Below are 11,893 nucleotides of genomic sequence, written 5' to 3' on the forward strand. Positions count from 1 at the left end.
TTATATATATTATAAGCGACTTTGTGCTTTGCCTTTCAACAGGGAATTTAGCGAGGACTTTGTTTAAAAATTATGACGATTTAATTCTAAGCTAACTTGTAAAATAAAAGAAATTAAGAAATTTTATATGAAAACATACATTTATTAACGAAAAATATTGTAAAATTAAAGAAATTCAGAAATTTTATATGAAAACATACATTTATAAAAAAGAATAAAGAAACATTAGTTACTAATACTGCTATTAACAGAATTAACAGAATTGAATCTTTGTTTTGCCGACGGCTTTGCATTGTAACAGAGTTGAATCCCTTTGGTCTCTTAAATTCTTCAAAATTGTTTCTTTCCAATCCATTCCACCCGTTTAAACGATTGCTGGGAGTCTTTCATTGTGTGAACGCCAGAGTAGAAGAAGCATTTGTGTCTTTCCGAGTTTTTTACTTTTTCCAATGGTTTTAAAATTTGCTGCTAATTTAAATTTTCTCTTTACCGAATGTTCTTCAATTGCTGAAAGGATATATATGGCAAGGAGTGCTGGATTTCGTGCCGTTGAAATACCTTTTCCTCGCTGCGAAGAAAGTCAAGTGCTGGAAGCCAAAAAGCAAACGGGAGTGGAAATAGCTCTTATAAATATTGCGTTTGGTAAGACATAAAAATAAAACGAAACGAAAGTCGCTTAATTGGTAAACCATATCATGGTTATCCGGATATCTATGTGATGAACTTAGCACTAGAATTCTCGTTAGATTTTTATAAGTTCTAAATTTTCTGTTAAAGATTATATATGAAAAGATGTATAAGTAATTAACTTTTCTTTACCAGGTTTAGTTTTTGAGAAACGTGATGATATATGTAACAAATTCTAGCAAATTGACTCATTGACTCATTTTGGTAATAGCATTCCAATTAGTTGCAGAGTTTTGTATAGACTTGGTAATTTTTGAAAAAGTAACTTTCAACTATACACACTGTATATTCGAGAAGAAAACCTGTTGCGATCTGAGGCCGAGGTCGAAAAGTCTTGTTCTTATTTCTATATAGATGTTGATAAGACAAGTATAACAGTGTAAAACTACATATATTAAGTAAAATACTCACGTTAGATCCGATACTAAGAATCTCAGAAAAGCTTTCCGAAATAAACGATATTTAATATAAAATAAAGTCCAAAGGGTCTTCGTGGTACATATTTCAACCATAGATTAATAAATGTTATTCTTTTTAGATTCTGATAGGCACAAATTCGGTGATGCGAGTATTCCAGGAGAACAAGAGCTTTTCAAAAAGCACTTACGCGACACTATAAATATAGCAAAACAACTGCATTGTCCCAAGTACTTCACTTTACTCAATTGTTTATGCAAACATTTTTCTTAAATTTTGCACAATTTTCATATAGAATTCATATAATGTCGGGCTTAATGGAAGATCAGTCGTTCGAGAAGCATTTTTCAACATATCAAGATAATCTAAAGTATGCGGTGAAAGAATTAGAGCGAAATGAGCTTGTGGGTCTGATCGAACCGATTAATAATTATTCGGTGCCTTCGTACTTCATGAACAATTATGATACAGGTAAGCACAGAAAAAGTTTTTCGAAAGAACCATTTCCTACTTACCCCAAGTGAAGTGTGTGCGAGATGAATGTAATGATAGCGTTAAAGAACACAAGCGTAGATAAACACATCTTACATACTTACGTGGTGGTTATAAAGCTAATAACAAACTTAAAATTCTATGCAACTAAATTTTCCACAATTTTTAATAGCCCGCGAGATTTTGAACAACTTAAATAAAAAGCATTTAAGACTAATGTTGGATATATTTCATTTGCAACAAATTTGTGGTAATGTTACGCACATTCTGGCGGAGTTGAAAGACTTAATCGGGCACATTCAAATCGCTCAAGTGCCAAATCGCCATGAGCCGGATGTTATTGGTGAATTAAACTTTGAATATATTTTCGCATTATTCGAGAAGGCGAACTACAATGATTGGATCGGCTGTGAATATAAACCAAAAACCACTACAATTGAAGGCTTAAAATGGCTGCAAAAGTATGGTCATCAATTGTAAGCTGATTGCAACGAGTCTTGTAAACACTTTTGCGCCACAATACTAAGTTTAAATTGTAACAACACTATGAGATAAATCGCAATAGTTGAAATAGTCTGTAGGTAATGCATAAACAAAAAAAAAGTTTTTTGTTTTTTATGTAAATATCGCATGAGAGCATGTAAATAATGTAAATAAAAATTACCGCAGTTAATAGTTCACGATTTATTAACGCATAACCTCGCAAATTAACCACTGGAGGGTTTAGTTCTATAGCCGAGATGAAATGATCAATTTCCTTTTGAGTTTGTACGTCCAGTTGGAGTAAATTAAGCGAAAGCAGAGTCGATTGTACACCTTCAGCCATCACGGAAGTAGCACTTTGTGCACAGTCACAGATGATAAACAGCAATGAAGCACAGTAAATTGTTAATACTACTAAGCCCAAAACTTTATAAGAGAAACCGAATTCCAAAATTTCTGATAATGCGCCATAAGAACCGATGGTAATGTTTATCGACCTAAGGCATTTTGAAAAAAGAAACGTAATTCCATGCAAGCCGAATGCATCGGTAGCAAACCTACATGAAGAGACAATAAGTGCAATAAGTGCGAGCGTAGGCATTGCCTAGCGCCTGTAAAATTTCACTTAAATTAAGCCACAAAAGCCGGTATTGTTTTATCATAATATAGTTGCATTCGACTCGCATATCCTTTCTAAAACAATCCGATAAACTTTTCGAAGCAATTTTCGTACCTTTCGAGTTAATGTAAAATAGGGCAGCGTTCATATTAATCATCGTTATAATGTGAAAGTAGGCAGTAGTATGCCAGAGTAAAAAATCTACGAAAAATAAAGAAAAAAAGACATTTTAACTTATTTACTTTACAATTGCACGAACTTTATATGCTTACCATCTAAAAGCTGACTGAGACTAAATAGAAAAAGAATTGAAAGCAAAACACAACCAATAAACAAAATAACAATTGCTATTTTAAGAGTAGGGAAAACTAGAGTTGTACCCGTCACACGGTAATAGCGTACCTTAAATGAAATCTTTTAAAACATATTGCTTAATATCTAAGTAATAACTAATCATTACTTGAAATGTACCCCACATGCTTTTGTACTTTGCTACTTGACTGGCTACACCCCAGCCCACATAAGGAATCCAAAAGTGAGGCAGTAGGAACAATATGAATATTATAGCGTAAATGTATTCGTCATACTCGTTGGTTATACGCAAAAGTTTGACGCGCTCAGAACCTACTTTTAAAACCACCAAAGTTGTTAGTATGTAAAAGATGAAAGCATAATACATCTGATACGATTTCCAACTAAAAGTTACTCGTCCCGCCTGCCGTGCCAAAGGCATCACTCCGAGTATTACAAATAGTTTTAGCAATAACTTATGATCTCGATAAAACTGTAACAGCGAGAAACGGCTTTAAATCTTTCATCTCTCTCTCTCTCTCTCTATGCAATTTTACTTGATCATATAATTCTGCGGTCTGGCCATGCCTTGATTTCAATTTGGCACGTTTTGCACGCATGGTCAAACGTTCCATTAGGTCAGGATTATGATTTGAATTTTTTATGAATTTTTTTCGTTTTTCACTTTTAAGCAATTTTTCCATATCATCTGTTAATATAGACAAATCCAGAGCAGAGTCGAATTCTTGTTCCGTTATAATATCCATAAGTATTTTTCATCAGTTTACTTTTCTTATTACTTAGAAAGTCACAACTCAACTAAGGCAAATTAAACAAAATTAGTTCCTTTTATAAATCCTAAGCCATAAGTCATTAGTTTCTAAAAAAGTCAAACATTTCTCTTGTCCTTGGCTATGTAAAGAGGTTTAAATAGTCAAGAGAGTTTGTCATAATTTATTATTTAAAATAAAGCAATTAATAGTTCACACCTGCATAGAAAAAAAAGAACAAACGTAAGCATTATCTAAACAAAACCATAACAAATATAAATTTTTCTTTATACATTTGTAGTTGATTTATCCAAAGAAAATTTAAATTGTATCAAGACTAATAAGTAAACCGTGATCATACCAATCGACTGAAAATTAAAAGCAAAAAAAAAAATTATTCCAAAATTCGTTTTTCATAAAAGACACATCACCAAAATTCACAACTTACTCCAGAGAGAAGTTCACGATTTACAGTAACGTAGCCTTTTAAACTAACTATAGCTGGATTCATTTCGATGGCCACTATGAACAAATCAATTTCGTTTTTAGCCTCCAAATCGGCTTTGAGCAAATTAATGGACAGTAATGTCTTTTGTATACCCTTCGCCACACCGAGTGTGGCATTATGAGAGCAATCGCAAAATATAAATAATAAAGTGCAGCAATATACGACATCAACTATCAGTCCAGCCTCTTTATACGAAATGGTATAGCCGTGTTTATGATCAACAATTTCGGCGAATGCTCCATATACAGCTATAACAATATTAACGAATCTATAAAATGAAAATTATTCTTTAAAAATAAGATTTAAAAATGCATTTTGTAGACTTCGTCCTCCCTCCTTCAATTGCTTATGCACTCTACTAGATGTCGTTGCATATGTTCAAAAAAATTCCTTTTAACGCTACTCCTTGTAGATTTTCAAAGCACATAATTCTTTTTCCCCTTTTAACCTGGAGCTTCACATGGATCTAATAAATAATTAAAGTCACACCATATATTTTGTGCAAGTTGGAGGTTATGGACTGAACACTATTCAACTATTTTAACTAGTGTGGGGATGCGTTAAGCCTATTTTAAGCTACAACGTTAAAGAACATCGAGACAGAAGATCCACTACGCCGTTGTCGACAAGAAAGAAATCTAAGACGGTGTACAACAGTTAAGAGAGTAACATTCTTCTTCCTAACAATGTGAGCAGCAAATTTGAGATATTTCTTATGGTTTTACTATGAATAAAAACTTTTGCAGTCACACAATGATTCAATTAACCCTTCGCACTCGGTATTTTTTTTTTAACCTAGCACTAACTCCCTAGTTAACAATTGCAAATAATGTAGTGTCATCTCTATGTTGCCATAAAAGCTGACGTAAGAAATACAATGTCGTCATAAAGTCGACATAGGAGTGCAAATGCTTAAAGTAATTATATTAACAATTATGTATGTTTTATAGAACACACATAACTCACATAAAAATACAAAAATAAAAATACAAAAATTTTTATTATATCGGAGTGAAATTTTTTCTGAGATCAGTTGTACAGCTTAAAACAGAAGAAATATTTGTCATCTTTACTACATTTTTCAATCATAAAATGTCGCTAACTCTCATTAGGAAGAGCTTTCAGGCCTATAAAAGTGAGAGAGATTTTTTATTCATCATTTCTCTTATTTATTTATTTATTTACTACTTATTAAAAGCAACTCTGTGCTCTCTTCATTCACCCCACATAGCAATTTTTTTATAAACTGTAGAAAGGAAAAAACTAGCTAACGGCTTTCTGTGAAACTTAAGCAATTGGTAAGTGCTAAAATAAGTGATACTAATTGAAAAATTGCCAAAAAAAGCAACATACTATTAATAAAAAAGTAAAATTATAAATATAAAAAAAAATTAAGTTGTATAAATATTCCTCAAGCAGTGTAAGAAAATATACAAAAAAAAACATTACAAATTTTTACTCACATAAAAATACAAAGTGTTGAATAAGTTCGAGCATAAGCGTTTCCGAGTGATTGTAACAATTCACTAAGATTCAACCACAAGAAACGGTATTTAGATATTATCGGAGCTGAACAATCTTTCATTACTTCCTAAGAAAAGTATGTGTAGAGATTTTTATTGAAAAAGTTTTCGTATTTTTAAGTTCACCGTCTGCAGAACGTGAAAAAGTTTTATCCGCCTTAAGACAACTCCTTTATACGCATTTCCTTCACACTTCTACTTCTTCAGTAAATAAAAATGATAAAGGAATGGGAAATACCAGTGTAAGTAACGATTAAATTCGATGATTTAGACAATTCCCTACTTAAAATGACAGTTTTCCATTTAATATTATTGAGTTCTTCGGCGTATGCAGACACTAATGGAGCGGTCAAAATTGTACCTTCGGCCTTCATTACCTTTGTCGGCTAATTTGGAGAAATTGGCTGCCGAAGCCCCCCAAACACGTTCAGAAGCTTATGGTCGTGCTGCTACATCATATCCCAATTGTCGTGTTTGTTTTCAACGGTTTAAAAGTGGTGACATGAATTGGCTGGAAATGCCATTTTTTTGCCGCTTGTTGAAGCACTCTTCCAACTCGAATGAAAGTTCGGCCGCAATCCGGCATAGCGCCAACATTCTCCACATTCTCTACTTTAAAAGTCAGAAGTCGCATTTCAATGGGACTTGTACAAAGTTACATACATTGATATTTAAAACTCGACACTAATCTTTTAGAAGAAGCTTCAAATGCTTTTAGACACCAAAGAAGTCATCGCTAATAAATTTCTAACATTATTTCTTAAGGCGAATCAAACATTTTTAATTAGGTTTATGAGAATAAGTGAAAACGCCTTCAGTCTATAGCCTTTACCTTGCGAAAACACAACGCCATCGAATAAGAGGCCGTTTTAATAGCTCTCGAATTTATATACCAAAGTGCACAATTCATGTTAATCATTGTAATGATATGATAGTAGGCCAATGTATGCCACAGAGGATATCCTAGAACAAGAAAACGAATACATCTGTCTGATTTCAGCGTAAAAATGATTTATTTATACTTGCGTACCTTCCAACAAAAATGATAAGCAAAGTAGAAATAGAATGGCGCAAAGTAGACAACCCACAGAAATGACAACTATCAAGGATTTTAAACGTGGAAATTGCAAAGATGTACCAGTAACCCGAAAATACCTAAGCTGTTGAAAAACTTCTCGTAAATCAATGTAACCAAAATGTCATATGTTCTTATTACCTGAAAAGCTCCCCAAGATGTTTTATATTTTGCAACTTCAGTAGCCACACCCCAACCAACAAAAGGTATCCAAAAATGTGGTACTAAGTATATAACAAATATTATCGCATAAATGTATTCATCGAATTGCGTGGTTGTCTGAAGAATATGAATACGTTCTTTGCCGACAATTATTACGACTACAGTCATAAGACACCAAAAAATAATAGCGTAAATGGTAGCAATCGATCTCCAAGAAAACGTAATGCGCCCTGGTTCGCTGCGTAAAATAGGCATGACTGCCAATACACGAAAGAGAATAAGCAATAGCTTGTGATCACGATAGAACTATGAGTGAATACGTAGATTAATACAAAAAAAAATTAATCTGCATCTAAAATAACTATTAAATTCACCTGATCATGTATTTCCACAGCGTCGCCGTCACTAGAATTCAGTCTTGAACGTTCAAATCTTTCGTATTCTTTCTCTTGTACAATTAAATCCATTGAATTGATTTTGTGCTTATTTATATTGTCGACTTTTAAGTTAACCTTTAAATCTGACCTTAAAAGGTCGAAATTAATATTTTCGGCTACGACTTTCTCTTCAAATACACTATACATTTTAAAAATATTGTCTAATGGCAAATAAATGTTTACAGAAGACCGCATGATTGTTTATATAGTAAATCTATAGTCAACATATGAAGAAGTTTTTACAAAAGTTTTCAAGGAAAATTAATAAATGAACAAGTTTAAACAACTTGTAAGAATTTCGTCCTCTCACGGCTTATGTTTACAAATAAGAGAATATAATATTAAAATATATTGAAGTTGATGTTGGTATCTACATGTAATTATTAGTCTTGGAAGAATGTTATAGTCTAAATTAGCATTTATGTATTGTCTTATATGTGTAGTAATATCTAGAGTCTAGTCTAGAATACACGCAGCTAGTCCGAACGAATTTACTTGGCATTGGCTTGATTATTTCAGAGATTCTCTTTATTTTATATAGGTTGTATTAATTCCTCACAATGTATGCAAACACTATACAGTCAAGAATATTGCCATCATTTCTTTTAAATTTGATTTTCAGCACCAACATCCATATTTAAGTGCGATGGTTAACAACTCCACTTGGAGCTACGACCACGTATGCATTGATTATTGTACTAGTTTTAGAAATGTGTATACTGTCTTACCTTTATGTCGAACGCGTTAACCAATCGTATCTACCTTCAACACAGGATAAGTCATAAATTCTTCAACTTGATATTGGATGACAATAATGTTTACCATAAAAATTTTATAACAAAAAGTTTAATAAACTAAAAATCGATTCAAATATAAACACAAAGTTCAACGAATTTTAACAATTCACACATCAATAATACGCGCACAAACCATAGATTATTAGAATTACTATAAGTTTATATCAATATCCAACCCGTTATATTTATCTATTTTTATTTTTTTTTTTATTTTTTAAATTTTATTACCTAGCACCGGTTAGATAATTTTTACTTATTTAACTCTTTTTCACAAGTTCGATAAGCCATTCCAGCACCAAATCCGGTAGCGACTAGTATTGGCCATGCTTTTCGTTTGAAAAATGTTAAAGATAATACAGTGCCAATCAGGAAACCTCCGGCTGAAATAGAAGTTAAAAGATTAATAAATAAATGTTTAATGTTGATGATTGATATTTATCGGTATAAAAATGTAAAATAATTTTGAAATGGAATCATGCACGCCACTAACGTTGCCCTGCCGCTCAGGCCACTACTACTTAGAGAAAGGTATGACATATGTACGTTGAAAGTTTGCGTTTGCAATCTCAACAAAAATCTCTCAACACGGTCCAATCAATAATCGTTTCGACGTCTTATTGAGTGTGTACGGTATGCGAAAAGTTTAACGAAATTGTCAACAGAATTTTATTCTATCCTTCAATTACTAAGACTGTCGGGATCGCACATTGTACGTGTTAAAGACCATTACTTAATGGCACAAAGCACCGTTTGAATAGGTACGTGTGTACAAGCATGTAAAACAAAATTATTTTGTATTGCATAATATTCTTTTTAATGCCTACTGCTTTTAATGATTCCATCGGTTACACAGCGATCTAGCTTCTTTCCATATTCATCTTCTGCATAATTGATTTTTGTAGAGGAAGCAGTCATACTGAATTTGTGAATTTTTTCCAATTATTTAAAACCAATTTTTCCGGACAAGTTTATTACAGAAATTTTTAAAAGTAATGACAATTACAATTTTTTTTATGAAATGAACGCTTTCACATTTTTAATGAAGGCGTTTTATCAAAAAAAAAACGCTTTAATTCTAATTGACGTGAAGTAATAAAAGATTGCATTCTTGAAAAAGTGAATAACTTTTAAAAAATATTCAAATATGATGAAATATTGTATACATCACTGAATGTTAACTTTTTCCGAAAATTTTCTATTGAATATTTATTTTTACAGATTAATTGACAACATTGAATTTTGTACGCACAATCAATAAAAGCAGGGATGCCACACACTATGCTCTTGCGATATGAATAATGTGAAGAAATGAATCGAAATGAAACAACGGACAAATATCGATACATATTTATGTAAATAAATGGTATTTTCCTGATTGTTATTCATATAACTGTAAGGTTACTTAATTTGAAGTAAGTACAATCGCAGAATTAAATTTTGTGGTTCTTTTATAGAAGATTTTTCTGTTATATATATAATTTTATAAGTATTGTGTTGACATATAGAGATAAAAAAACATACATAATATTGGTGAGGTCTCTTGCTTCTGACGATTTGATTTTAAGAAAAATATTCCTTCAGGATTTCGTCACAGCATTATATAATTTGCTTGAAGAATTTGTATTCTACCTATGCTAATTATGTTACGATTTATGAAAAGTTCTTACACACAAGGAACAGCATCAATCGTTTAATATTTACGTTTTATATTTTCTCTAATGTGTAGCGAACCTGATTTATCGGACGCGATTACTTCAATATAAGGAAAACGGGAAGTACTTAAGATTAAGTTTTGAGTTTTCTGCATATGTGTTTATAATAATATAATAAATTTAATAAACCTGTACTGAATAATAATATTGAAGAAATGAAACCAAAAAAAGAAAAATTATAAAGTAATTAACCTAGGCTTGTATTCCTTTCTATGTTATCTATTTTAGAGAGAGAAAAGAAGCAATCCACCGAAAATTATGGTCAACGATGCCGCCACGGCATGCTAGATACGTTCAATATCTTGGTCCAATGCCTTGGTCACAATACATTTTAAAGTCATCTTATTCTCTCAATAGGTTCACATATGTATGTTAAGGAAGAGAGATGATGAGTATCTAATGTTTGAATATAACTAATTACAATGTTCGCACTTGTTCAGGCAAAATTGCTTTACTTTTTCGTTTCTTTTCTTTTTCTTTGTGTTTTTAATGAAATCAACACCTTTTAATAATCAATTAGAAAGAATTTTTTTTTTAAAGAAACAAACTTTTTTGATCATCTTATATATACATAAAAATACATGTATATATATCGATGTGGTGGTTGCAATATTTTAAGGGTATGCATCAATTGATGATGGCTTTGCGCATTGTGGGTGTATGCGACCATAACCTAATTATGGCCGTTGTGCCTTTTGTAAATGACTGGAAAATATTGCCATATGTAAATAAATGCATAGTCGGTACGTGTTTGTTTTTTTAAATATTTCAGTTTTGACATAACAGCTTTTGAAATTTGTTGTTCTTTAACACTCAATAAAATCTATGATGAGGATGTCTGAACATATATATATATATAAGGAGAAAAATAAATATGCATATAATTACAGTGACTTAAACTATAAATGATCAACTTGAGTATGGTAAAGTAATGGATATATTTTTTATGTTGTGAAATATTTGAGTTTTTTTCACACAAGTCTTGACAAATTGCCATGAGCTACTGTATGTGTTTATGCGATAGAATGCGTACTCGGATCAAAATGTACCGGGAATATTTATTTGAAAATTTTGAAAATTATAATTTTATAACTATTGCTTCAAGTTCATTTCTCTTGGCAGCAATATATATATAAGAATGCATTTCTCCTTGATTATTGAAGGAACATATTTGAGTCTACTTTACGTCTTAATTATCTCAAAATGTTTACTTAATAATGGCAACTCAAAAGATAATAATCAAAACAAAAGATTGATCCACGAAATGATAGCATTCTCACTACCAAACTCTTTTAATGAATGTTTTCTGGTGAACTAACCTTCGTATGTGCTTGAAAACAATCCAATCAATTCAAGCAAAGGATTCTACAGCGACAATGACCTAAACCGATAGTGAACAACGTAATCTCTTTCTATTTTGCCATAAAATGATTGTCTTCAACTTCTCTCATTCCGCATATCAATTCAAAATATTCGGCTAAGATCATTAAATGAACTAAAAAGAATCGTACATTGTAGTGAGTCATGCCCCACCATTAAATACTCTACATCGACCCAAGTGTTATTCATTGAACTCTTTTTAAAATAAAGCTTTTTATGGGATCGAAAAAGCGGTCTGATCTGAACCATTTTTAGTAGCATTCGTTTTTGGGCCAAAACATGTCAGTGTACCAAATTTTATTAAAATATCTCAAAAATTGCGGCCTATAAATTGAAGACAAAACGTACACACGGACAGACAAGCTTTCGGAATCACTTTCTGAATCGATCAGTGGAACGGAATGTGGATCTATCCCAATCTCTGCTGGGTCTTGTATACATTCGACCAAAGTTAATATCACCTTGTATCATAAATTGCGTTTGGCGTAACAAGATGTGTCATGACTAATATATTGATCAAAATATGTTAATTTCTTTATT

At 31.8% G+C, this 11,893-nt stretch overlaps 3 protein-coding genes across 6 annotated transcripts; 1 reads left to right on the forward strand and 2 right to left on the reverse strand.

Moving 5' to 3' along the window:
* Positions 1 to 389: 389 nt before the first annotated feature.
* LOC119640810 (putative hydroxypyruvate isomerase) lies at positions 390 to 2,098 on the forward strand. Its single transcript, XM_038039053.1, has 4 exons — positions 390 to 642; positions 1,226 to 1,334; positions 1,400 to 1,575; positions 1,769 to 2,098. Exons 1-4 carry the CDS (start codon positions 450 to 452, stop codon positions 2,074 to 2,076), a joined length of 786 nt encoding a protein of 261 aa, XP_037894981.1. The 5' UTR covers positions 390 to 449; the 3' UTR covers positions 2,077 to 2,098.
* On the reverse strand, positions 2,059 to 3,776 carry LOC119640809 (gustatory and odorant receptor 22-like). Its single transcript, XM_038039052.1, has 6 exons — positions 3,547 to 3,776; positions 3,159 to 3,482; positions 2,971 to 3,100; positions 2,641 to 2,899; positions 2,261 to 2,576; positions 2,059 to 2,171 (listed from the first exon to the last, which is right to left on the reverse strand). The coding sequence occupies exons 1-6, from the start codon at positions 3,754 to 3,756 to the stop codon at positions 2,067 to 2,069; spliced, it is 1,344 nt and encodes a 447-aa protein (XP_037894980.1). The 5' UTR covers positions 3,757 to 3,776; the 3' UTR covers positions 2,059 to 2,066.
* Positions 3,777 to 3,886: 110 nt separating this feature from the next.
* On the reverse strand, positions 3,887 to 8,515 carry LOC119640808 (gustatory and odorant receptor 22-like). 4 transcript variants are annotated; one of them, XM_038039049.1, is made up of 9 exons: positions 8,193 to 8,515; positions 7,402 to 7,678; positions 7,007 to 7,333; positions 6,821 to 6,950; positions 6,623 to 6,753; positions 5,731 to 5,858; positions 4,208 to 4,535; positions 4,053 to 4,127; positions 3,887 to 3,978 (listed from the first exon to the last, which is right to left on the reverse strand). In XM_038039049.1, exons 2-9 carry the CDS (start codon positions 7,657 to 7,659, stop codon positions 3,973 to 3,975), a joined length of 1,383 nt encoding a protein of 460 aa, XP_037894977.1. In that variant the 5' UTR covers positions 7,660 to 7,678; positions 8,193 to 8,515; the 3' UTR covers positions 3,887 to 3,972. The 4 variants fall into 4 exon arrangements, with proteins under 4 accessions (XP_037894977.1, XP_037894976.1, XP_037894979.1 ...); XM_038039048.1 differs by having other exon boundaries at positions 7,402 to 8,133; XM_038039050.1 differs by having other exon boundaries at positions 3,895 to 3,978; positions 4,121 to 4,127; positions 7,402 to 8,133.
* Between the last annotated feature and the right edge of the window lie 3,378 nt (positions 8,516 to 11,893).

The sequence above is a fragment of the Glossina fuscipes genome, unplaced genomic scaffold, assembly GCF_014805625.2.
Source record: "Glossina fuscipes isolate IAEA_lab_2018 unplaced genomic scaffold, Yale_Gfus_2 128, whole genome shotgun sequence".
NCBI classification, from domain to species: domain Eukaryota; kingdom Metazoa; phylum Arthropoda; class Insecta; order Diptera; family Glossinidae; genus Glossina; species Glossina fuscipes.

What these genes read in the sequence shown, in the direction of transcription:
- LOC119640810 (XM_038039053.1), top strand. Translation starts at nt 450, where the DNA reads ATGGTTTTAAAATTTGCTGCTAATTTAAATTTTCTCTTTACCGAATGT. An exon ending in AAACAACTGCATTGTCCCAA is followed by an intron (nt 1,335 to 1,399) that starts GTACTTCACTTT and finishes ATTTTCATATAG; the next exon opens with AATTCATATAATGTCGGGCT. An exon ending in CATGAACAATTATGATACAG is followed by an intron (nt 1,576 to 1,768) that starts GTAAGCACAGAA and finishes AATTTTTAATAG; the next exon opens with CCCGCGAGATTTTGAACAAC.
- LOC119640809 (XM_038039052.1), bottom strand. Translation starts at nt 3,756, where the DNA reads ATGGATATTATAACGGAACAAGAATTCGACTCTGCTCTGGATTTGTCT. An exon ending in CCGCAGAATTATATGATCAA is followed by an intron (nt 3,483 to 3,546) that starts GTAAAATTGCAT and finishes TCGCTGTTACAG; the next exon opens with TTTTATCGAGATCATAAGTT. An exon ending in GCATGTGGGGTACATTTCAA is followed by an intron (nt 3,101 to 3,158) that starts GTAATGATTAGT and finishes ATTTCATTTAAG; the next exon opens with GTACGCTATTACCGTGTGAC.
- LOC119640808 (XM_038039049.1), bottom strand. Translation starts at nt 7,659, where the DNA reads ATGCGGTCTTCTGTAAACATTTATTTGCCATTAGACAATATTTTTAAA. An exon ending in CTTATCATTTTTGTTGGAAG is followed by an intron (nt 6,754 to 6,820) that starts GTACGCAAGTAT and finishes TTCTTGTTCTAG; the next exon opens with GATATCCTCTGTGGCATACA. An exon ending in TCAACACTTTGTATTTTTAT is followed by an intron (nt 4,536 to 5,730) that starts GTGAGTAAAAAT and finishes TTCATTTTATAG; the next exon opens with ATTCGTTAATATTGTTATAG.